The following is a 20,673-nucleotide window of genomic DNA, read 5'->3' on the forward strand; positions in this document are numbered from 1 at the left end:
CCCTGCTTCTAGAGTGTAGAATAAGGGTAGTCAAGTCTAGCGATTCAACATAATGACTGTGTGCCAAGTATCTACTAGGGCTCTGCCCACTATCATTGACATCCGCCATTCGAAATTCGAGCGTTCCATTCGCGACCAAGTTATTGATGGTCTTACTAAAGAACCAAAGACACTCCCAGCCCTACTATTTTACAGCACGGAGGGACTACGACATTGGAATAATCATTCCCATCAACCAGACTTCTACCCCAGGTCTGAAGAGGTCCGCATCTTGAAGGAAAAAGCTCAGGAGATAGCATCTACGATTGCTGACCATAGTGTGGTGGTAGACATGGGAAGCGCGTGAGTTTTCTAAGAACGAAATCCTTGAGCTATCCCATCCTAATGTCGGCAATCGGCTAATAATTTATTCCTTACATCCATGATCAGAAGCCTCGACAAAGTCATTTATCTCCTACGTGCCCTAGAAGCTCAAATGAAGACCATCAGCTACTACGCCCTCGATCTTAGTGCTACAGAGCTTACATCAACTCTACAAGCTATCCCGACTGAGGAATTTCGCTATGTTCGCTTCTCGGCACTTTGTGGAACATTTGATGATGGATTACGATGGCTTAAGGAGACTCCGATGATCCGCGACCTGCCACAACATATGTTTTTGTTCGGTCTAACAATTGGCAACTACTCCAGGCCCAACGCCGTAGCTTTCTTGAATCAAATTGCCGAGAATATATTGGATGGGGAAGCTTCACAAATTTCTTCTATTCTCATTACCGTCGATCATTGTAAGCTTCCCACAAAGGTTCTACGGGCCTATACTAGTGATGGAGTGGTACCTTTTGCGCTAGAGGCATTGAACTATGGCAACCAACTCTTAGGGGAGCGAAACGATGGAAGAGAACTGTTTAATCTCAATGATTGGTATTTCCACAGTGAGTGGAACTACGTTTTGAGTCGGCATGAGGCATCGTTGATTCCGCGTTGTTCGGACATCAAACTTGGACCTCCTCTGGATGGAGTGGTAGTAAAACGGGAAGAGAAGATTCGGTTCGGTTGTAGTTACAAATACGACGCTAAGGACATGGAAGATCTTGTTTTAGCATCAGGGTTGAGGACTACAAGGACTTGGGAGGGTGACGGATGCGACATCGTTTTTTACGAGCTCAAGTTGAAGGAGAAGACTACTTGATATTGTCTAATAATCTGAAGTTGGTGGTTGCATTCGGACCAATTCGGAGTTTAGAACAACTACATGAGATAACCCTAGGCTTTTTAATTGAGGTCTTACGGTCCTCTACTTGGCAGGCCCAGGTTTGGAAAATGAAGTACCCGGGGTTTGTAGCTGTCCATCCTTTCTCGATTAGTCAGTCATCCTTACCCGCAGGTAGCGACGCAGATGATTCAGAGTTCCTATCCGATTGAATACTATTATGACTGGAAGTTTTTTTTTTCTCGTTAGAGCAGAGTTAACAGAACCAATCTAACACTTACATTTGTTTTCTTGATAATAAGATCCGGCCCCGAGATCTATGAGTCAGGAAACCGTATGTAGTTAAAAGAGTGGGGCTCCGGGACCCCGAAAGAAAAGGGGGAGGGGTGTGGAGAAGGACGGGGTATCATTGGTGTTACATAAATTTGGTGTACGATTCATATGTAGGTAGGTAGGTACCTATCCAAGTACAGAAACTCAGCTAGAAGCGCTGTAAATATTCAATATATTTGAGGTATTTTATTTATCTCATATGCTACTATTAAAAATCCCGAATGGCCTTTCCCCTCAATTATCTGTCTGCACCTATCGTCCAATGGTCTAGAAAGCCCGTTATGTAAGAGATAGGTAGCCTGCATACCTACGGCTCTAATCGCATGACTCGAAGAGGGGGAAAGCGACAGCTTCGGATAATCCATAGCGACGACGAGCTGAAAGATATGCATCAGCACTCAAAGCATACAATTACCCAAGGTTAGCTGCAGGAAACTTACCACTGGACCAATTACCAGTCTCGAAGCTCTGAAGATATACGCCGAGGTACGGCCTATTCTTGCGATAGGAGAATGAGATGTATGCATGAAGACAGTTTAACGACGCGTGATCTTCCTCTGGGCTATCGATTGGAATGTCGATTAGTACATCGCAATGAGGTTATTTCGGGGAAAGATGACATACTAGTACGCTTTGAGGCTGTCCTTGTACTTCTCAGCCATGTCAGTCCACCCCCGCCGTGTAAAGAACGTCGTTAGCGCGTTGGCCACGGCCATGTCGTTCATCCCAAACACGCAAAAGTACACTTGAGGCTCTGGGACGTGTTTGTTAGGCAAAAGAGTATAGTTTGCCATACCAGGCAACAATTCGTCGGGGCTCGCTCCTAGTGGAAGATACCCTTGGGGATACGACCGTACACCGGTAGGGATCTGAAGCAGATCCCACAATTCTTGGATCATGTCGAATCCGGTGAGAGTACCCTGATCGTTTCGTCGCCCACCGAGTGTCCACAGGTCCTTTATTGCAGGAAGAGAGACAACCTGTTCCGAAATGTAGATCTTGATGCGTGACTTGGCAGAACCAACCAGATCGCAGGATAAAAGGCGTGCACAGGCTGTACTCTGCGGACCGCGGGATTCGACATAGTCTTCTAGCACTGTCAGGGATGGTGCGAGATTCGTATGCTTCTCGGCTAACTTGCGAACGGAGCCAAAAATTAATTCTTGTACGGTTTTTCCCGTGGCGATCCCCTTGAGCCTAGGGTAGATGTAAGTCTTGACGGAAAACTTGTCGCCTTTCAAATCCAGGGCTAACTTGTTTTGGGTCCAGATATCAACTCCCACTGGAGGACTACGATGTAGGAAAGTGGATTCCTGCACATTCAGAGTTAACTCCCTCTTGAAATGGTCGAAGTACTCAAGATCAATCCCGGGGTGGACGGTCATCAGCTGGTGTAGACTCTCCATGATAGCACGAGAATTGAAAGGATCACCCTCTGTGCCCGTCTCGGAGTTGATAGGCTCGAAGGTATACCGTACAATCGAGTCCGAGCAATTGATACTTAGCTCAAACGGTGTGCCGTAACGGGTGAGAATACTTAGCCAACGAATACGGTCATTTGTTGGATAGATACCCAAGAATGGAATCACATGCTTCTTGTAGATAGTAAGGTGTCTATATTGAGCATGCACGTCGTAGTTCGCAACTTGTAGCATCTCGGCAAACATAGGTGCTGTGCTATGCCACCAGAGCCTCTGGTCGTTATTGGGGAAGTCGAAACCATCGCTAAGAATTCTGTACACCTTTTGTTGGGATGCGTTGAGATATTTTTCCACGGACATCTTGATATTGTAGATTATGTTGGCTTTGGTTAGGTGCCTACCTCCCAACGTACGCATTATAGTGAAAGGCGTTTTCGTACTTTATATATTCGCAGTTCCACTTTTTACTACAGAGTAGTCTCACTTTTTCTATGGAATATTCTATCCCCAATGGAGTGTACGTGATCCTTGGGAAATATTAACCCGATAGTTTGGTTTCGAATATTCACTTTCATTAATTCACCTGAGAAAAGTAATCCGAAGGAGATTGGATTGAGCGATGCTAAACAACAGATACTATATCTTGAGATGATCAGAAATCGCCTCTAGTCCTCGATACACCCAACTTCCTACCTTCTTTCTACACATGCCCTCATCATCCCATAAATCGCTACCAACTCCTTTCTTAGTCACAAAAAGTCCATCCTTATCCACGCCGTGCTTAATATGAGCCAGATGCTCGTAATTATCACCCCAATAGACGTTTCGAAAATCTCCTTCACCAGGATCTCCTAGATTAAAATAGGAAACTTTGAATCCTGGTTCTATAGAGTACAGAATAGGCATATGAACACTACTCAACTCCTCTAAGCCTCTTAACTTCTCATGAACCGTCGGGCCAACGCTTTTGATGTAATTTATAAGCTGCGCTGAAGAGCGCCAGGCGGGGTGCATAGATGTGGAGTCACCTTTGATATTAACCTTACCACCCAGGTTGCTAGTGAAAAGGATGTCATTTGGACTCAGGGGGAGTCTAGAAAATACTTCAACCATCCGCGCCGGCCCCTCTGGCGAGTTGAACAGTTGATCGGATACTAGTACGGATGCCTGAATGATACCGTAATTTTCGGGGTAGATATCAGGAGTCATTCGATAGCTGAGGCTAGTTTTGGATAAGACTTTGGATGATAGCTCGTAGGATACTTCGCTGGCCGTGTACATAGTTAGATATTTCATTATCTTCCCCTCCACGGTATATATGTTAGTGTTGTTAATGAAGTGTATGGTCAAATCTGCCTTGAGCGTTGACTTTGGGGTGACTGTAAGGACAAACTGGCCGGGGGTATTGTCAAGGTTAAGGGCTTGAAGCATTGAGAAAAGACCGACGATCCCCTTTTCCCAGAAACTATGATCCGTGTGTGGCGTAGAAAGCGACACTGTCGATACTGTGACGGGATCATCAGAGTATACTCGGAGTGTTGCCTGTGTGACAACGCCGAATGTGCTGCCTCCGCCTCCCCGTAAAGCCCAAAATAGATCTTGGTTCTTGTGGTCATTCGCAGTCACAAGACTTCCCTATCATGATGTCAAAACATACAATTAGGATCGACTCGAGTATAGTCAAGATGTATGAGGACAACGGAAGACGAAACTTTACATTGGCTAACACGATCTGGAATTCCAACACATTATCGACAGCAAGTCCCCTCGCATGACTTAGAAAGCTGGACACACCGCCTCCTTGGAGAAAGCCACCGATGGCTCCTACTGTAGGACATTCTCCGCCAACTGTGATGTATCCATCCCGAGAGCCTCTTTCGTAGAGCTCCCAGTGCATGACACCAGCGCCAACTGTAACAGCAGGGCCTAAGGATGTGTTCACACCTTGTGCTACGAAGTCGGGATGATACTGAATCCCCTTAAGGTGATGAGTGTGGATTTGAAGCGAATTCGGGGCGGCCGAACGCCCAGAACCGTCATGGCCGGTATTCTTGACGACCAATCGTATATTGTGTGCCTTGGCGAAGAGAACAACCTTCTGTACATGGTCTGGAGATCTCACAGCGGCTGAGTAGTAGGGAACACGGCCTTGGTGACATGGTGCTTCGCTTGGCCCATCAACAACGGGACAAGTCTGATTTGCAGACAACCCTCCTTCCCAGACCCAATCTTGTAAAGTATCTATATTAAATTTGTGTAAGCGTCTAGTACTTACGACAACTTGATGGAAACCAACCTGGTCGAGAAGCTCTCCAACCGCTATCCCGAGTTAGGTGCAGCAATTCATCACAAGCTCTCCTATCAAAGTTTGGGTGATGACAAACATGGCCCGCAGGCCTCAAACGCACAAGATTCCCATTGATGGAAATATTCAGCTGCGACCATGCTTCATCAGATGGCCAACAGGATTCCGAGGGCCGACACCGACATGACAAACGAGGGGTCGTAAGATTTACGGCGCGCCAGCCGAGCAGTCCAACTAAGGCAGCAAGAAAGTAGTATTGCATATTATTTATTTATTTATTTTTTCCCGTAAGAAAGGTAACCTTTTAATTAAGTGATCCTTGCTACGGGCTTGCGGGCTTGATATATTGCATGAGGGCGTGAGGACCGCCGCGTGATACTTCATATCATTGGTGTATAGACATTAATGACTAATGCGACACAACTAATGAGTTCTTTGTCATATCAGCGCTTGTAGTCTCATTCTAGAGTCCTTCCTATAATCAACGCGATGCTGTATGCTATGACGTTCAGCTGCTATCAGTCGCGGATCTTAACCAACAACGGGTTTTACATGCAAGGCTCTGCATTTGATTGATTAGATTCGAGAATTCTAGAACCTATTCTTGGCGTTACTACAGATTTCTAAAGTTTAGTAGAATACTACGTCTGGTTTCTGCAATGTAACACCATTCGCGAGCTGAAACGGCGTTTCATTGAGCTCTACTATCCCCAGTATAGTGCGTAAACCCGGTTCAAGACCCGTTACCCCATCTGGGCATGCACTTATACAAGATAGAGCAGGTAAGGTAACTTACCCAACTAGGTATGTACCTATTTAGGATAGAAAATCATATCAAAGACATATCGACATTGGCGCATGTCTGACTTATCCATCAACTCTCAGGGGAAACAAGCAGAGATGTCTAAGAAATTTCTTTCAGATCAAGAAGAATTCGTAGTCAGACCATGGCTTCAGTATCTCCTACTTGCACTGGTAGTTGTCTTAGCACCTACTGTGATCACTATCTTTCACCGAATCTATATACATCCACTCCGAAAGATCCCAGGGCCGACTCTGGCAGCGGCAAGCGACTTCTATGGATTCTATCACAATTTTTTCAAAGGGGGAGGATATTCAAAACGATTTCGGGACTTCCACGTCAGATATGGTCTGTATATGCCCGAATTGAGTCGATCAACTATCTTTTTGGACTTCCTAAATAACCATTGAAAGGTTCGCCGGTCATCCGCATTGGTCCGAACCATGTTCATGTGAATAGCCCGGAGTTCTTTGAGGAGTATGAATACCAGCTCCGTATCTTGCCAACTTTATGCGCAACACTGACAAAAATCCCCTAGAGTCTTTCATATAGGATCGAAGTACAGTAAAGATCCAGCATTCTATAAGAACTTTGGGGGTATAGATAGCATGCTAGATCCTGAAGACTTTCGTACATATCGCACCCACATATCACCTTTGTACTCAGCTAGGTCTGCCGACGGTCTTACACCGAGACTGCTGACAGAACTTCAAGCAATTGGAAAACGACTAGAGCAAAATGTAGGGACGGGCGCAGTCGTAAATATTCAAAAATTGTTTCGAACCTTGAGCGTAAGATCCCATATAATGGCTCTATTCTGGCAGAGACTAATTGATGAGGTAGGCAGATATGGTTCTGCGATTACTTTTCCCGCAAGGGATCAACCTCTTCGAGTTTGACGGTTATCATCCCTTTTTAGACGCTTTTGATACGATTATGACTAAGACATGGCTGAGCGAGTATCCCGGTTTCCTAGCACCTTGTAATTACCAAAACAGAGCTAATACAATATTCAGTGCTCACCTATCCTCTTGTCGGCATGCTTCTTGGCCTTATCCCTGGGTCAAGTTTTGCCAAGGTCAATTTGGCGTACGGACAGTTCACTAAGGCAAGTTGAAGTCACCTCACGATTAAGTTTAAAGCCTGAAATAACAGTTACAACCAACAGTATTGCGAAGGATGGGCAAACGACGCTCAACTGCTTCGAGCCACGAAAAAGGAACGAGTGCGCGATTCTCATATGACTCGATATTTAGATATAGACCCGACCGAACGTCAAAAGGCCAAGGCTATTATTCATCCATTAGAAGATGTTTTCAACTTTGTTGCGGGAGGTAGCGATACTACAGCATACACAATGTCCTGTGCTGTCCACTATTTACTCAACTCTCCAGGCGCTCTTACCAAGCTCCAGGCCGAGCTTGACCAGTCTTCCCGTTTTATCAGGGGGGACTTTGACCACAAAAAAGTCCAGAAACTCCCATATTTGGTACGTTTTTGGTCCTAATGTTTATCTATTGATGGGATTAGAGTGCGATAGTATCCGAAAAAAAAAATTTCTCTGACCAGATATGTCTATAGAATGCAGTGATTAAGGAGAGTCTACGTCTCTCTAGTCCTGTGCCGGGATGTCTTCCCCGGATAGTTCCAAGCGGCGGCGCTCGCGTGGGGTCTATCTACATTCCCGCCGGTGTAAGTTATTCAACTCATACAATCATGAACCATTTCATATTATAGATCATTTCTAATCGAACGAAATAGACGGCCGTATCAGTAAGCCTATTATGCCTCCAACAGAATGAAAAGCTGTTTCCGGAGCCCCAAAAGTTTAGGCCTGAGCGATGGCTGGGCGAAGAGGGGAAGCTTATTGAGAAGTGGAACATCGCATTTAGTCGAGGGCCTCGTCAGTGCGTCGGTACCAAGTAAGTTACATTCGATTCAAAACAGAAAGAAATATTACGTTGGCTAAATGGGTCATCTTCTACTATAGTATTGCCTATCTTGAGTTACATTCTTGCCTTGCTTATCTCTTTTCTCATTTTGAGCTTGCTCTTCCCAGCGACGGCAAGAATCAATTGAATTGGGTTGACCGTTTCGTTGCGACAAATGTAAAGGAAGTGGGGATTATTGTTGTGAAGAACCGATGGATTTAAAGACGTTGCCTGATTGCGTCTCTAGAATTTCTATGACGATATCCTCTTATCCACTTGACGGGTGACTTAGCGCAATACATTCTACGACGCTCATTTTTGTTCCCTTTCGTGAAATGAACAAGGCCATACCTGACGTGATGTTTGTGCTTTATTTACCTAAAGTTGGATTAATTTGCTCCCTTGGGATCTAACTACGAGGTACGAAAGGTTGAGGCCAAAAGTAATGCACATCTGAAAGGATTGCACGGTCTTTTTGAATTACATTGGCTGACATCGCTATAAGTATAGCGGTATGTCACCTGAATTTAGTGGACAGGTCGCTACCTATCCAACCTTTAGTTTTAGGGATGGGAAAAATATAATATCACTAGCGTATAATACGGTATAATATTATATAATACCGCATAATTGATCAATTATGCGCATAGTCGGAGCGCGGATTTCATTTATCCGACACACTAATATATATAGGGATGGCGCCATATCTTATTTTGTATTAACGCTATATGATTAAGTATAAAAGGTGATTACTTAATGATTTAATTATAAAATGCGTATTATACGCATTTAATGCATTATACGTATAATATCGCATAATTGATCAATTATGCGCATTAAACCCATGCCTATTTAGTTTAGCGTGTGGCTAATACAGTATCAATTAATCAAAAATGGTACGGAATACTGTGCTAAGATCTGGACATTTTAGCCCCAGCCCTCATAACTTTATGCACTATTCCAGACCCAGGCCGCTCTGTTACGAACTGCAAAATCTTTGAAACACACTGGGGGGGTGCCCGTTACCTCTTCTACAACATGATTTAGCCTCTCTTCCACTCCGTCCTTTACCATACTGTCCATTTCAGCTAGCATTTTGGCGTCTTCAGTAGGCATGCCCGTAGACTCTAGCATTTTAACCAACTCCTCTCCGGACATCTTCACATGGGTAATCTGTCTCTGAAGTGTAGATGAAAGAATCGTCGCAATCTAACATGTACGCAAGTCAGCTTCAACGGATCATGTTTTTCTCAGATTAGGGGAAGGGCCTAGGGGACTTTACATCATCATATGTGATTAGGTCAGGACCCACGATGATATGTTCCGTGTTTTGGATCTTTTCGCCTGTCAACGCACAAAATCCCACTCGAGCAATATCATCCGCTGAGACGAACGGAAGTTTGCCGTCTCCGGTGGCAGAGTAGATTTTGTTCTCCTTTTTGATAGATATATTTTGTTGCTCATTGTCGCAAGAGAAATTCTCTGCAATATTTCATTAATACTGGTCGAATAAATTAGATTGGGAAGTTATACCCATAAACCATGTTGGTCTCAAGACAGCATATTCTATTTTGTTTAGTAAGTCAAGATGCTGGTGGACCTGCCCCATTGCCGGCCCCCCTTTTTCAATTGTGCTTGCACTAAGAAGCACGAACCTCTTCACATCTCTTTTAATGGCAAAGTCCACGAAACTAATCATACGTGGAGCTAAATCAGAAATTGGAGGTGGAACAAGATAAACCGTAGAGATTGGTGCTATGCCCTTGGCTAAAGCCTCATCAAAGGGATTTTCATAGGTATCAGGCTTGGTCCAGTCGAATACTGCCTGGTGATATGGGCTGTTTGGAGTGGTTGAGCGGGATGCTACAAGAAAAGGACGACCCGCATCATGAAGCAAAGAAGCAATGCGACTAGCAGTCTTCCCTCGACCACCAAGCAATAGAATACTCATAGTAACAAGTGGGAAAAAAGAATCAACTTTACTCCTAATTAACTCACTATGCATGGACGGCAAGGAACCCTTGGGGGACAGGCCTATTATCAGCTCATAATACAGGGTAGTAGCTAGTCGGCTGGAACCGAAATACTACTAGCTACCTCTTAGAATTACCTGATCAAAAAGAAAACTAATTGGTTATTAAAGGTTACTAAATATTACCAAGGCTTAATAACGCAATGATGTTATCCCAAGTCAAACATATGATAGAATTTAACTACTTGATGCTTCTTAACCGAGTTGTGAGTTATGGAGGTAATGCACATATTGAAGTCCGCGAATGTCGACGGAAAATGGTAATTGAGGCTTAAAATTATGCGGGGGGAATCCCGATGCAACTCAACTAAGTTGACAGCTGAAGAGGCTTCGAGGCTAAGAAATCCTCGCAAAATGGATAGTCCAAGTAACCCTTGTCCGAAAACGGTATGTAAAATGTATCACGATCATACTGTTGCAGTGGTACTCCATGCTTCATGCGAAAGGGAAGATCAGGGTTCGAAATAAACAACCGACCAAGTACAACAGCCACATTATCGTACCCTGCATACGTCTCGTCAACGACGCGTTTAGCTGAGATTGCATCATAACCCCCTGCCAGGAGGACCGGCTTCGACTTTCCCCACATATGCACGAACGTCTCATTGTCGGCGTCCGGGTGCGTTACGTCTTCCACCCATCTTGAATTGGCCAGATGCAGATATGCAATGTCCATCTCACGCAGATAGCTGATCACATGTTCAAACTGAGCTGTCAGGTCGCTCATGGTACCCATTCCCTGGAACGTACTCCAGGGAGAGAGCTTCATGCCGACGCGATCAGCACCGATGGCATCCACAATTCTGCGCGTTATCTCCAGTCCAAATTGAGACCGTTTTTGGATACTCCCACCCCACTCGTCGTTTCGTTGATTGCATGACGCTTGGAAAAATTGGTCAATCAGAAATCCATTTGCTCCATGGATCTCGACGCCGTCAAATCCCGCAATAATGGAATTCTTGGCGGCCTGTACGTGCTCGTTGATGTAGGTCTCGATCTCTGACGCCGTCAATTCCCGTGGAGTGGGTTCATCCGGACCAACTGGAACTGCGCTGCTGGAAGTGAGGTCGAATCCATTGGCAGCTAATACTTCAGCTTCAGAACTGCGTCCTGTGGCCCACAATTGGAGCCAGATGTAGGACCCTTTGGAGTGAACTGCGTCAACAATCTCTTTCCATGCGTGAATTTGTTCAGCTTTCCAGATTCCGGGAACATTAGAAAACCCCTTGGCCTGAGGGGAGATGGCCGTCGCCTCCGTAATCAACAAAGTACCTGGAATAGACGCACGTTGCGTATAGTACTCTTTGACAAACGGTAAGGGCACAGCGGAATCATCGGCACGAAACCGTGTCATGGGGGAAAGAACCAGTTTGTGCTCCAGTACGCATCGCCCAAGCTTAAGGGGCTTAAAGAGACTCGATGAATCATCCATCTTGGCCTCCAAGATTAATCGGCGATGAATATGATACGTACTCGAAAGAGACTTATAGCAAAGCTGAGAACTATCTTTCTTAAACTATCATTAAGTAATATTAACTCTGTCGTCAAAGATAAATAATAGAATGGCATATGGAAACGGGAATTCAAGGCTATATTTGTACCTATTCTCAATTGTTGTATAGGTAAGCAGGGGTGCCAAAGTCTCTTCAGCCATTGCAACTTAGGGCATTCACAAATAGCTGAGGCACACCAGGTTCATCAAGAGTTCAATGAAGCTAAACGTAAAACTGTCAGTTCTACCTACTTGTTTTACTATAAAAATATAACACGTATAGGGTCAGTATATCAAACGTAAACGTTACTATATTACGTATTATTCCACAGAAGCATACCTAGGAAGTGAACTCCTGAATATTTATAACAAGTACCTATTCAAACAACTTCTGTGAGATAATCTAAGTATCAGTCCAATTCGTAACCCAACATGGCGTCCGTGTCTTACAAGATATTTGCCGTAACAGGCGGGGCATCTGGCATTGGTGCGGCGACATGCCAACTACTCGCTCAGCGTGGAGCCTCCGTGATCTGCATTGGCGACATATCAAGCCAAGGTTTCAATAGTATCACCCAACTTATCCAGGAGACAAATCCATCAACTAAGGTTCAATGTACCGTGCTAGACGTGGCGTCCTCTACCGACGTCGAGGAGTGGGTAGCAACTATCATTACCACCTTTGGAAACCTTCACGGGGCAGCCAACATCGCCGGCATTGCACAAAGAGAGGAATCACGAAATTCTCCGGCTATTGCAGAAGAGACAGACGAAGAATGGGCTAGAATCATGAGGGTCAACTTGGATGGAGTGTTTCATTGCACGCGAGCTGAGGTACGAGCGATGAAGGATCTTTCCGTATGCGACCGCAGCATTGTGAATGTGGCAAGCATTGCAGCATTCTATCACATTCCAGATGTCTTTGCATATGGAACTTCCAAGGGTGCATGCATATACTTCACGGCCTGCGTAGCTGCAGATACGTTTCCCCTCGGAATCCGCGTCAATAGTGTTTCTCCAGGTGAATATACCATCTAGTGCTGAAGATTCTCGTTTTAAGCTAACGGGACTGTATAGGAATCACCAACACCCCGCTGCTGCCGCAGTTTCAGCCTACATCGGACAGCATTGGTGACATCAAGGTGTCTTATCAGGAAAAGGGGTTCTCGGTAATTGAGCCACATGATGTGGCCAGAACAATCGTATGGCTACTAAGCGAGGATTCACGCCCGGTATATGGGGCTAATATTAATGTAGGCTCATGCATGCCCTAGTTAGGTGCTTACTTTATTCAGTAATGTCTTTTAAAATCTTATAGTAGGAGGCACATCCTTTATACGTGGGGGTAACGTAACGTTCAATACACTCAGGTGACATGGTATCAGCACTCGACTACCTAGACCATCTGCCGTTATGGGTGGTGTTAGGTTCGGCGGCATCAATATGATCTTGGACGTACGCCGGACGACAAGCTTGCCTCACGTTCGTTAGTTCGGCAGCCATCAACTCCTCCGTGCTACGGTTAAGTGAATGTCAACCATGGCAGATGCGGCCCCATCCAGAGTATACGGCCAACTTACCCCAGTCGAGCTGGAATTATGCCTGCTGATGCATGCGTCTTAACTTTGGTGGCAAAGTGAGACTATGATGAGCAGGCTAGATATCCTCCATCGTGCTTAGGAAGTAGAACTGAATTCCACTGCGAAGTAGATAGTGGGATAAACGTAACCATCGACTATCAAGCGTTAATCTAGTCAACTATCCTATCATGATCATATTCGAGAAAGCGATGTCTGTTGGGGTAACCGATGCTGTGATAGAGGAATCAAAACCTCCTCCCCTAAGTGATTTCGACAAGACAAGAATATGTACGTGGAACAAAGACCCGCCTGTTCAAAACCGCCATTGCCTGAGCACACTCATCCATGAACAGTGCTTGTCACAGCCAAAAGCACTCGCAGTATGTGCATGGGATGGCGAACTCAACTATGTAGAGCTAGAAGACCTCTCATCAGCACTTGCCCAGCACTTAATAGCGCTGGGCGTTGGCCGGGATGTGTTTGTGCCTCTTTGCTTTGAGAAATCGCGATGGACGACTGTCGCTATACTTGGGATAATCAAGGCTGGCGGTGCATTTGTCCTGCTAGACCCATCTCATCCAGAGGCTCGGCTCGTCGAGATCTGTCAGAAGATATCTGCGAAATTGATTATTTCTTCATCAAAACATGCTGAATTGGCCGCGCGTCTAATTACTACCGTCATCGAAATAAAAGACCAGAATTCAGAGTGGCTTGTTAGTGATGATCCATGGACTCCTTCACCAACGGCCCCTGAGGATGCTCTCTATGCCGTCTTTACCTCTGGTTCAACCGGTACCCCTAAAGGGGTAGTTAGCAACCATTCATCATTCGGCGCTGCGATCCATCCGTATACTCAAGCTGTTGAACTTGATGAAGAATCTCGAGTTTTCCAATTCGCCTCCTACGCATTTGACGTTACCATATTTGATATCCTCATGACTTTGATCAACGGTGGATGCATTTGCGTCCCCTCAGATGATGACCGCTGGGGCGATATCACAACGGCAATTCAACGAACTCAAGCCACCCACTGCAGCTTTACACCTACCGTTGCGCGAATCCTTGAACCAAAGAATTTCCCGACTTTGAGAACATTGGTCCTTGGTGGGGAGAAGCTCGAGATGGCCGATTTTGCCAGGTGGGTTGGCCATGTTCGAGTCCTCAATTTGTATGGCGCGTCTGAGTGCTCGATCATGTCAATCCAGCAGGTGGCTGGTGAGGTATCTGCTCTTCAGACGCTCAACTATGAGACAGGGAGTAGACGTTGGATTGTAGATCCAGATAACCATGATGTACTTCTGCCCATAGGAACCATCGGAGAACTAGTGATTGAAGGATGCATCGTAGGTCGTGGCTATATCGGCCCAGAGAACACAGCGGCCAAATTTATCCAACCTCCTATATGGTTACGCCAATTTAGAGGCCCCGAGTACTGTATCCCAGTGTACAAGAGCGGCGATCTCGCACAATACACCACTGATGGATCAGTTCGATTTATCGGGCGCAAGGACACACAAGTCAAGCTTCGAGGACAGCGCATCGAGCTCGGTGATGTAGAGCATCATATCCGGTTGGCGCTTCCCGACGCAAGAGACGTGGTCGCAGAGGTCGTAACTTTCCCTGATTCCTCAAGGCCTCCTACGCTCGTAGCTTTCATACACGCCAGAAATGATAGCGTCGTGAAGAGCGGCGGACACACGATAATGTCACCAAGACTCATTGACGGGCCTAGCGATTCATTCCGCTCCCGGGTTCCCTCCGTACAGTCTACGCTTCAACAATCGTTACCTTCTTACATGGTTCCTTCGGTCTTCCTCCCGTTAGAAAGCCTGCCATTGACTAGCACGGATAAGATAAACCGTAAGCTTTTACGGGAATCTGCAGCTGTATTATCAAAAGAAGAGCTAGAACAATACCAACCAACAACGACGGCTAGACGCATACCCTTAACAGATACGGAGAAGTTCTTGCATCGGTGTTTTTGCCGGGTACTTCGCCTGGAGCCAGATCAAGTTGGAGCTGAGGATCACTTTTTCCATCGAGGTGGAGATTCTCTTATGGCAATGGAGTTGGTGGCAATGGCTCGCAGAGACAAGTACATGCTTACTGTTCGCGACATATTTGAGCACCCTCAGTTGTCCGCTCTAGCGTGCGCCATCCAGTCCGGGGTAGACGAGGACGACGAAGCTCCTCCAACCCCATTTTCTCTAGTTGGTGGGCGGCGGGATGTGATCAGAGCTGCTGCTCAACAATGTTGCCTACCGATCCGGGCAATTGAAGATATCTACCCCTGTACGCCGCTTCAGTGCGGCCTTATGTCTGAGACAATGCGAGACCCTAAGGCATTTGTTGCGAATATTTCTCTTCCTTTGCCACGAGATATAGACCTTCCGCGTCTGAAAGCCTCGTGGCTAGCTGTAGCAGCTGCTCATCCAATTCTACGTACGAGGGTGGTTCTATCCCCTTCTCATGGCCTGCTGCAGGTAGTGGTCCGTGAGGATATTGAATGGACTGGATCGAAGAGCATTGGAGATCAAGATTTCAGTGTCGGTGTTGGGAAGCCACTGGTGCGGTTACACCTCTGTAGCTCACAGAACAATGACGATCAGACTTGTCTGCTTTTGAATATCCATCATGCTATCTACGATGGGTGGACTCTACCCCTGATCTTCAAGGAAGTCGATGCCGCATACCATGGAAGAACTCCGTTACCACGCCCTATTACTCCCTTTATTCGCTACCTACAGTCAACCTCCGATTCCACGCGTTATTGGAGTACTTTAGTGGAAGGCTTTCAGACTCCTGTATTTCCTCCTTTGCCTGACAAAGAACACAACCCATCTCCCAGAGCCATCATAAACACCACAATTAAGCCGTTAAGTCAGCACTCCAAGGATTTCACTCCGAACGCTTACGTGCGATTAGCGTGGGCGATCACTCAGGCTCAATGTCAAGGTACCAAGGATGTCTGCTTTGGGGTAGTGGTATCGGGTCGAAACGCACCAGTTGCCAACATTGAATCAATGACCATCCCGACCATTGCGGCAATCCCATACCGTATCGTATTATATCCCCAGCTTTCAGTGTATGATTCTCTTCTTAAGGTCCAATCCGATACGATCTCTGGTATCCCCTTTGAGCAATTTGGCCTCACTGAAATACGCCGATTAGGGGAAGATGCCATATTAGCATGTTCCTTCCAAACATTACTAGTGATGCAACCAGGAGAAGCCCCGAGTAAAATCTCGTGGATAGAAGAGATAGAGTCGGAGTTAGATTACCAGACAAACGCGACTTATGCCATTAGTCTGATTTGTAAGCCTGAGGGAAACAAAATGAAGGTTACAGTACTCTATAACCCCGATGTGGTGAAAGAAGATAAAATGCGGTGGATAATAACTAATTTCGGTGATGCCTTGCAAGTTTTGCATCAAAATCCCAGCAGCCAAATTAGAGATATACTTAACTCCTAGTAGTGAATAAAGAGCTTCATACACTTCATCTGAATTCACTGTGGTTATATGATGACTGAATAAGATAGGTATCTAAGTACCAAACCTAGAGGTTTACGCCAAAATCCATCATACTGAGTTGATTACAACTTGGAAGCCCCCATTTCTCCTCGTGAAACGACGGCCTTCTCACTAACAAGCTTCTCCGTACCTGTACGAACACGCTCTGAAAGGTCAGTAGCAACCAGTTCAAGTACTTCAAAAACTCTCTCCCTGATCTCTTTGTGCGTCTGGGCCAAAGACATTGACATATTCTCAACAATACTGTTTTGAAACTCGGGGCTTCGTAGCGTAGGCAACACCTTCCAGAATTCCCTCGGGAATTTGTAGTCTAGTTCGTTGACCTCTAGCCATGGCTTGGAGGATAATCTAGCCGTCCAAGTGTCAAACTCCATGTCAGACTCCTTTCGCTGCCTAAATTTCATAGGGTGATAATTCGTCACATGTCCCGGAATACGACCGTAGTTGGGCGTGCTTGTCGCTGCACCATCCCGGAGGAGAGGGTTGAAAGTGCATTTGGATCGATTGGCAGGCAATTGCTGGTTATTCACACCAAGGCGGTATCTTTGAGCATCGGGGTAAGCAAACATACGCGCTTGTAAGACAGGGTCTTCAGACGGTTCGACACCGGGGACGAGATGCGAAGGTGAGAATGCCAGCTGCTCGATCTCAGCAAAGTAATTTTCCGGATTGCGATTCAATGTCAATTTCCCAAATGGTCGCGATGGTATCACATCGATGTCTGGGGGATAATTCCCTAGGTTCCAATGCTTGGTGAGGTCGAGAATATCAAAACCGAGTTTGTGCACATCTTTGGGGTCTACCACTTGAACATTTGCCGTCCAGGTCGGGTAATCCCCTTCTTCGATCGCCTCAAAAAGGTCTCTTGTCGCGGAGTCGGGGTCCGTAGGAGATACGTCCTGGACTCTCCCGCCTTTAGTAAAATTTGGTCCGCGGTCGGAGGAAAGAAAGAAATGAACGTATTTCCAACTGCCGTCTGGCATGACCCATTTGTAGGCGTGTCCAACATACCCACTCATGCTACGATAATTGAACATGGTGCCAAACTCGCTATAAAGCCAGAGGACCATATGTAATGACTCGTGATTATTGCACACCCAATCCCACCATAGATTGGGGTTCACGAGGTTAGTCTGCGGGTCCCGGCGTTGAGCATGCATCATGCCAGGGAACTTGATGGGATCACGGATGAAGAACATGGGAATGTTCAAACACACCCAATCCCAGTTGCCCTGGTCTGTGAAAAACTTGACCGCCATGCCTTTGGGGTCTCGAACTGATTCAGCTGATCCACGTTCGAGACCCGTTGTAGAAAACCGAGTCACGCAAGGGGTCTTCTTGCCAACACCCAGCAGCATGTCGATCTTACATATGTCGGATATGTCATGGGTAACCTATTCCTCGGGTGTTAGTTATTTTCAGTGAAGGGGAAGGCGAAAAGTCGCCATTATACCTCAAACTCGCCATATGCACCCGCACCTTTGGCATGAACGGCGCGTTCCGGGATTTTCTCTCGATTAAAATGTGATAGGAGATCAATAAGGTGAAAATCCTTCAGCAGGAGATTATTTCCGTCTCGTTGAGAGCCCTCTGGTCTTATTGCTGGGCAGCCATTGGAAGTAGTGTAAATAGGGGCCTCAGTGGCCTTCGTGTCAAGAACCGGCTTGACGCGATTGTTCATGATGATGAAATAGTGTGGTAAATAAGAGTGAAAAGGGGGTGTAGCACCGACATGGCAGTAATATAGATACCTACGACGTGCTTTTTATATTATCATCAGTAGTATCATAAAAACCGATACTGGATTACGCAAGATATTACATTACAGGAAGCCATTCGAGTAGGTATATGCCTACGGTAGGTACCTACCTATGAGGTACGTATATGCAGACGTACTCGTTCGGGTTGGATGTCACCGTCGTAACCAAATAGGTACCTAGACTGTTTGTTGGGGGCCGAAGCTGAATGTGCTAGTCCCGTTCCAATCTTCAGGCATCTCAGCAAGGAAATAGCTATCGATTATTGAACAGGTCACAACCAATACAATCACTTCCATATAAGCGAAGAGTCAATTCTAAGCTGAGCATGGAACATACCTCATAAGACTTCGAATAAGCTCGTGCCTAAAGTAAATAGGATAACCAATGAAGCAAGGCCTTGAAATCCATACGCAATTAATCTTGTTAAAACATTAACAATGTTGGGACTACAGTCATGTGACCACATCACGTGATCATAGGGCCCACACACACCGCCCGCACAACGAACATAAATGTAGATACCTAAAGATTCCTCCCCACTCCGTAGATCTTTCTCCTTACACAATCAATCAATCAATCAGATCTCATCGTTTTCAGTCGTCTCGTCGTTTCTTACTTTCCTTTCATCTATTACCTAATCATACCAATTGTGTACACAATACCTTGTCACTCCAACAGACAAAACTTTAAGATTTTGTGTTTACCAGAGAATGACCTTGAGTTATCACGGAAAGCCATTCTTCGTACCACACCGACTTCTCTCCTTTTAGAGTTGTAAATAACTCACATAAGTATCCCCATCTTTGCCTTTTATACCCCGCAGTGTAGTGAATTGCATCCTCGAAGCATTTTTTGAATCGTTCGAGACGTACAACTTCCGATTGTAAAGCTATTCTCATCCCCGGTTCCATTACAGGGTCCATATGCCAATGTGTAACCTCGAGATCCTTACGAGCGAGATACCTCATCTCGTTTGCAAGCTCAGATTCATCACCTAGGACAGAACTCATCATAAGCCGCCAAGGCATTGTAACTCTTATTTCCGATCCATGGATGTGTCCTTCATAAGTATTCCGCAACGACCACCGGAGTTCTGAATGAACAACACAAGGTCTGTGTTTTCTGTGGATTTTAGGGGCGTTTTCACTTCGATCGAATGCTTGTTCCCACCAAAACTTTTCAAGGGGCTCTAAAGGCAAGAATCGACCTCCAATTCGTATTTGAGTGTCTCGCAACGGGATTTCCCCCAGTGGCGTGTCGCAAGTAACCGCGTATTTACTATCCCTTTTAACTTGGAAAACAACTTGTGTGTTATCTGGGGAAATGTGGGAGAATGGTATGGCTGATGTAATAAAAGCCATAGGATGAAAATCTTGCGCAGGGCCGCCGGCTAGCTTTACTGCATCAAAGCCACTCATAGGAAGGGCAAAGTAAAGTTTGTTGACAATGCGGGTTTTGAAAGCTCGCTCGGTCGCTTCCTGGAAGCTTCGTGAGACTATGCGACAATTCAACCAGGCCTTCCGGAAACTCTGGTGTTCCAAGCTCTCTATGATCATAATTTGAAGTTCAAATGGGAGTGAGTTCCACCCTGATGTCTTGGTCGACTCGTTCTTGGCCGGGTCATTGCTGACCTCGTGGTCAGCGTTAGCGTTTCCGGACATGCCCGACTTTGTGTTGCGTAAATCCCGGTGCTGCGTTGAGGTTTATGGATCTTGAAAGACTATGGGTGGCCTAGAGGTGTTGGGAGGATGATGGGATTGGTACATGAGAGCTATTCTTTGCGAGGTTGTCTGGGGGGGTTATATATGCATACCAACGTCCAACTTGTTACACGAACGCTTTATCCTATTTGGATTGTGGTAGGTAGTCAGGGACTGTTTGAGTCAGGAGAGAATCTATTCAATGACGGATTTCATCTCTTGTGACCTGTGTCAATACACACTCCCCATGTCTACCATACCTGTGCGCATGACGGTTACTCACTGGGTATTGGCGATGAGAATACCGGAGTAATAAGTGTGAATGAGTGTTGATAACTAAACCGAAACCAGGCATTATTATACAAGTCACGATATTGTTCTTCGCAATTACCACTTAATATCCATACATAGCTACCTAGTCAGTCAAATATCTTCACTACTTTCGCTTCCTGATTAAGCATAACTATCATGTTGAGTTGGCAACTCTTTTTTATCTTCACCTTGAAACAACTAAAACATCCTGTGCTGTTTTCTCCAGAAAGTAAATCATATATATTAACACAGCTAGTTAATA

The 20,673-nt window shown here is 45.7% G+C and overlaps 10 protein-coding genes across 10 annotated transcripts; 4 read left to right on the plus strand and 6 right to left on the minus strand.

The window, feature by feature from the left end:
• Positions 1-52: 52 nt before the first annotated feature.
• On the plus strand, positions 53-1,189 carry F5Y00DRAFT_269665 (uncharacterized protein; the record flags this gene model as incomplete). The annotated part of the gene is made up of 2 exons (XM_048012480.1): positions 53-342; positions 430-1,189. The coding sequence occupies 2 exons, from the start codon at positions 53-55 to the stop codon at positions 1,187-1,189; spliced, it is 1,050 nt and encodes a 349-aa protein (XP_047864922.1).
• Positions 1,190-1,954: 765 nt separating this feature from the next.
• On the minus strand, positions 1,955-3,324 carry F5Y00DRAFT_269667 (4-dimethylallyl tryptophan synthase; the record flags this gene model as incomplete). The annotated part of the gene is made up of 2 exons (XM_048012481.1): positions 1,955-2,105; positions 2,168-3,324. 2 exons carry the CDS (start codon positions 3,322-3,324, stop codon positions 1,955-1,957), a joined length of 1,308 nt encoding a protein of 435 aa, XP_047864923.1.
• A 276-nt stretch (positions 3,325-3,600) lies between these two features.
• Positions 3,601-5,531, minus strand: F5Y00DRAFT_261811 (putative oxidoreductase; the record flags this gene model as incomplete). Its single annotated transcript, XM_048011278.1, has 3 exons — positions 3,601-4,599; positions 4,682-5,205; positions 5,261-5,531. The coding sequence occupies 3 exons, from the start codon at positions 5,529-5,531 to the stop codon at positions 3,601-3,603; spliced, it is 1,794 nt and encodes a 597-aa protein (XP_047864924.1).
• Positions 5,532-6,169: 638 nt separating this feature from the next.
• Positions 6,170-8,224, plus strand: F5Y00DRAFT_269668 (putative elymoclavine monooxygenase; the record flags this gene model as incomplete). The annotated part of the gene is made up of 9 exons (XM_048012482.1): positions 6,170-6,419; positions 6,485-6,548; positions 6,610-6,862; positions 6,915-7,053; positions 7,088-7,160; positions 7,227-7,560; positions 7,653-7,763; positions 7,833-7,993; positions 8,062-8,224. 9 exons carry the CDS (start codon positions 6,170-6,172, stop codon positions 8,222-8,224), a joined length of 1,548 nt encoding a protein of 515 aa, XP_047864925.1.
• Positions 8,225-8,950: 726 nt separating this feature from the next.
• F5Y00DRAFT_252986 (putative ergot alkaloid A) lies at positions 8,951-9,953 on the minus strand (the record flags this gene model as incomplete). The annotated part of the gene is made up of 3 exons (XM_048009989.1): positions 8,951-9,211; positions 9,285-9,484; positions 9,536-9,953. 3 exons carry the CDS (start codon positions 9,951-9,953, stop codon positions 8,951-8,953), a joined length of 879 nt encoding a protein of 292 aa, XP_047864926.1.
• Positions 9,954-10,325: 372 nt separating this feature from the next.
• F5Y00DRAFT_236342 (putative oxidoreductase) lies at positions 10,326-11,717 on the minus strand. Its single transcript, XM_048007687.1, has one exon. It carries the CDS (start codon positions 11,464-11,466, stop codon positions 10,342-10,344), a length of 1,125 nt encoding a protein of 374 aa, XP_047864927.1. The 5' UTR covers positions 11,467-11,717; the 3' UTR covers positions 10,326-10,341.
• A 241-nt stretch (positions 11,718-11,958) lies between these two features.
• F5Y00DRAFT_252988 (oxidoreductase) lies at positions 11,959-12,800 on the plus strand (the record flags this gene model as incomplete). Its single annotated transcript, XM_048009990.1, has 2 exons — positions 11,959-12,547; positions 12,604-12,800. The coding sequence occupies 2 exons, from the start codon at positions 11,959-11,961 to the stop codon at positions 12,798-12,800; spliced, it is 786 nt and encodes a 261-aa protein (XP_047864928.1).
• A 515-nt stretch (positions 12,801-13,315) lies between these two features.
• Positions 13,316-16,579, plus strand: F5Y00DRAFT_261815 (acetyl-CoA synthetase-like protein; the record flags this gene model as incomplete). The annotated part of the gene is made up of 1 exon (XM_048011279.1): positions 13,316-16,579. The coding sequence occupies one exon, from the start codon at positions 13,316-13,318 to the stop codon at positions 16,577-16,579; it is 3,264 nt and encodes a 1,087-aa protein (XP_047864929.1).
• Positions 16,465-18,524, minus strand: F5Y00DRAFT_71883 (putative catalase Cat). Its single transcript, XM_048014055.1, has 2 exons — positions 18,093-18,524; positions 16,465-18,033 (listed from the first exon to the last, which is right to left on the minus strand). The coding sequence occupies exons 1-2, from the start codon at positions 18,318-18,320 to the stop codon at positions 16,702-16,704; spliced, it is 1,560 nt and encodes a 519-aa protein (XP_047864930.1). The 5' UTR covers positions 18,321-18,524; the 3' UTR covers positions 16,465-16,701.
• A 446-nt stretch (positions 18,525-18,970) lies between these two features.
• F5Y00DRAFT_236345 (uncharacterized protein) lies at positions 18,971-20,464 on the minus strand. Its single transcript, XM_048007688.1, has one exon. It carries the CDS (start codon positions 20,058-20,060, stop codon positions 19,086-19,088), a length of 975 nt encoding a protein of 324 aa, XP_047864931.1. The 5' UTR covers positions 20,061-20,464; the 3' UTR covers positions 18,971-19,085.
• Positions 20,465-20,673: the final 209 nt, after the last annotated feature.

This window comes from Daldinia vernicosa (genome assembly GCF_022497035.1).
Source record: "Daldinia vernicosa strain CBS 139.73 unplaced genomic scaffold F5Y00scaffold_22, whole genome shotgun sequence".
Lineage (NCBI taxonomy): Eukaryota > Fungi > Ascomycota > Sordariomycetes > Xylariales > Hypoxylaceae > Daldinia > Daldinia vernicosa.

Coding starts and splice junctions, on each gene's coding strand:
- F5Y00DRAFT_236345 (XM_048007688.1), bottom strand. CDS start 20,060: ATGTCCGGAAACGCTAACGCTGACCACGAGGTCAGCAATGACCCGGCC.
- F5Y00DRAFT_236342 (XM_048007687.1), bottom strand. CDS start 11,466: ATGGATGATTCATCGAGTCTCTTTAAGCCCCTTAAGCTTGGGCGATGC.
- F5Y00DRAFT_71883 (XM_048014055.1), bottom strand. CDS start 18,320: ATGAACAATCGCGTCAAGCCGGTTCTTGACACGAAGGCCACTGAGGCC. Junction 18,034..18,092: donor GTGCATATGGCGAGTTTGAG/GTATAATGGCGA, acceptor CCCGAGGAATAG/GTTACCCATGACATATCCGA.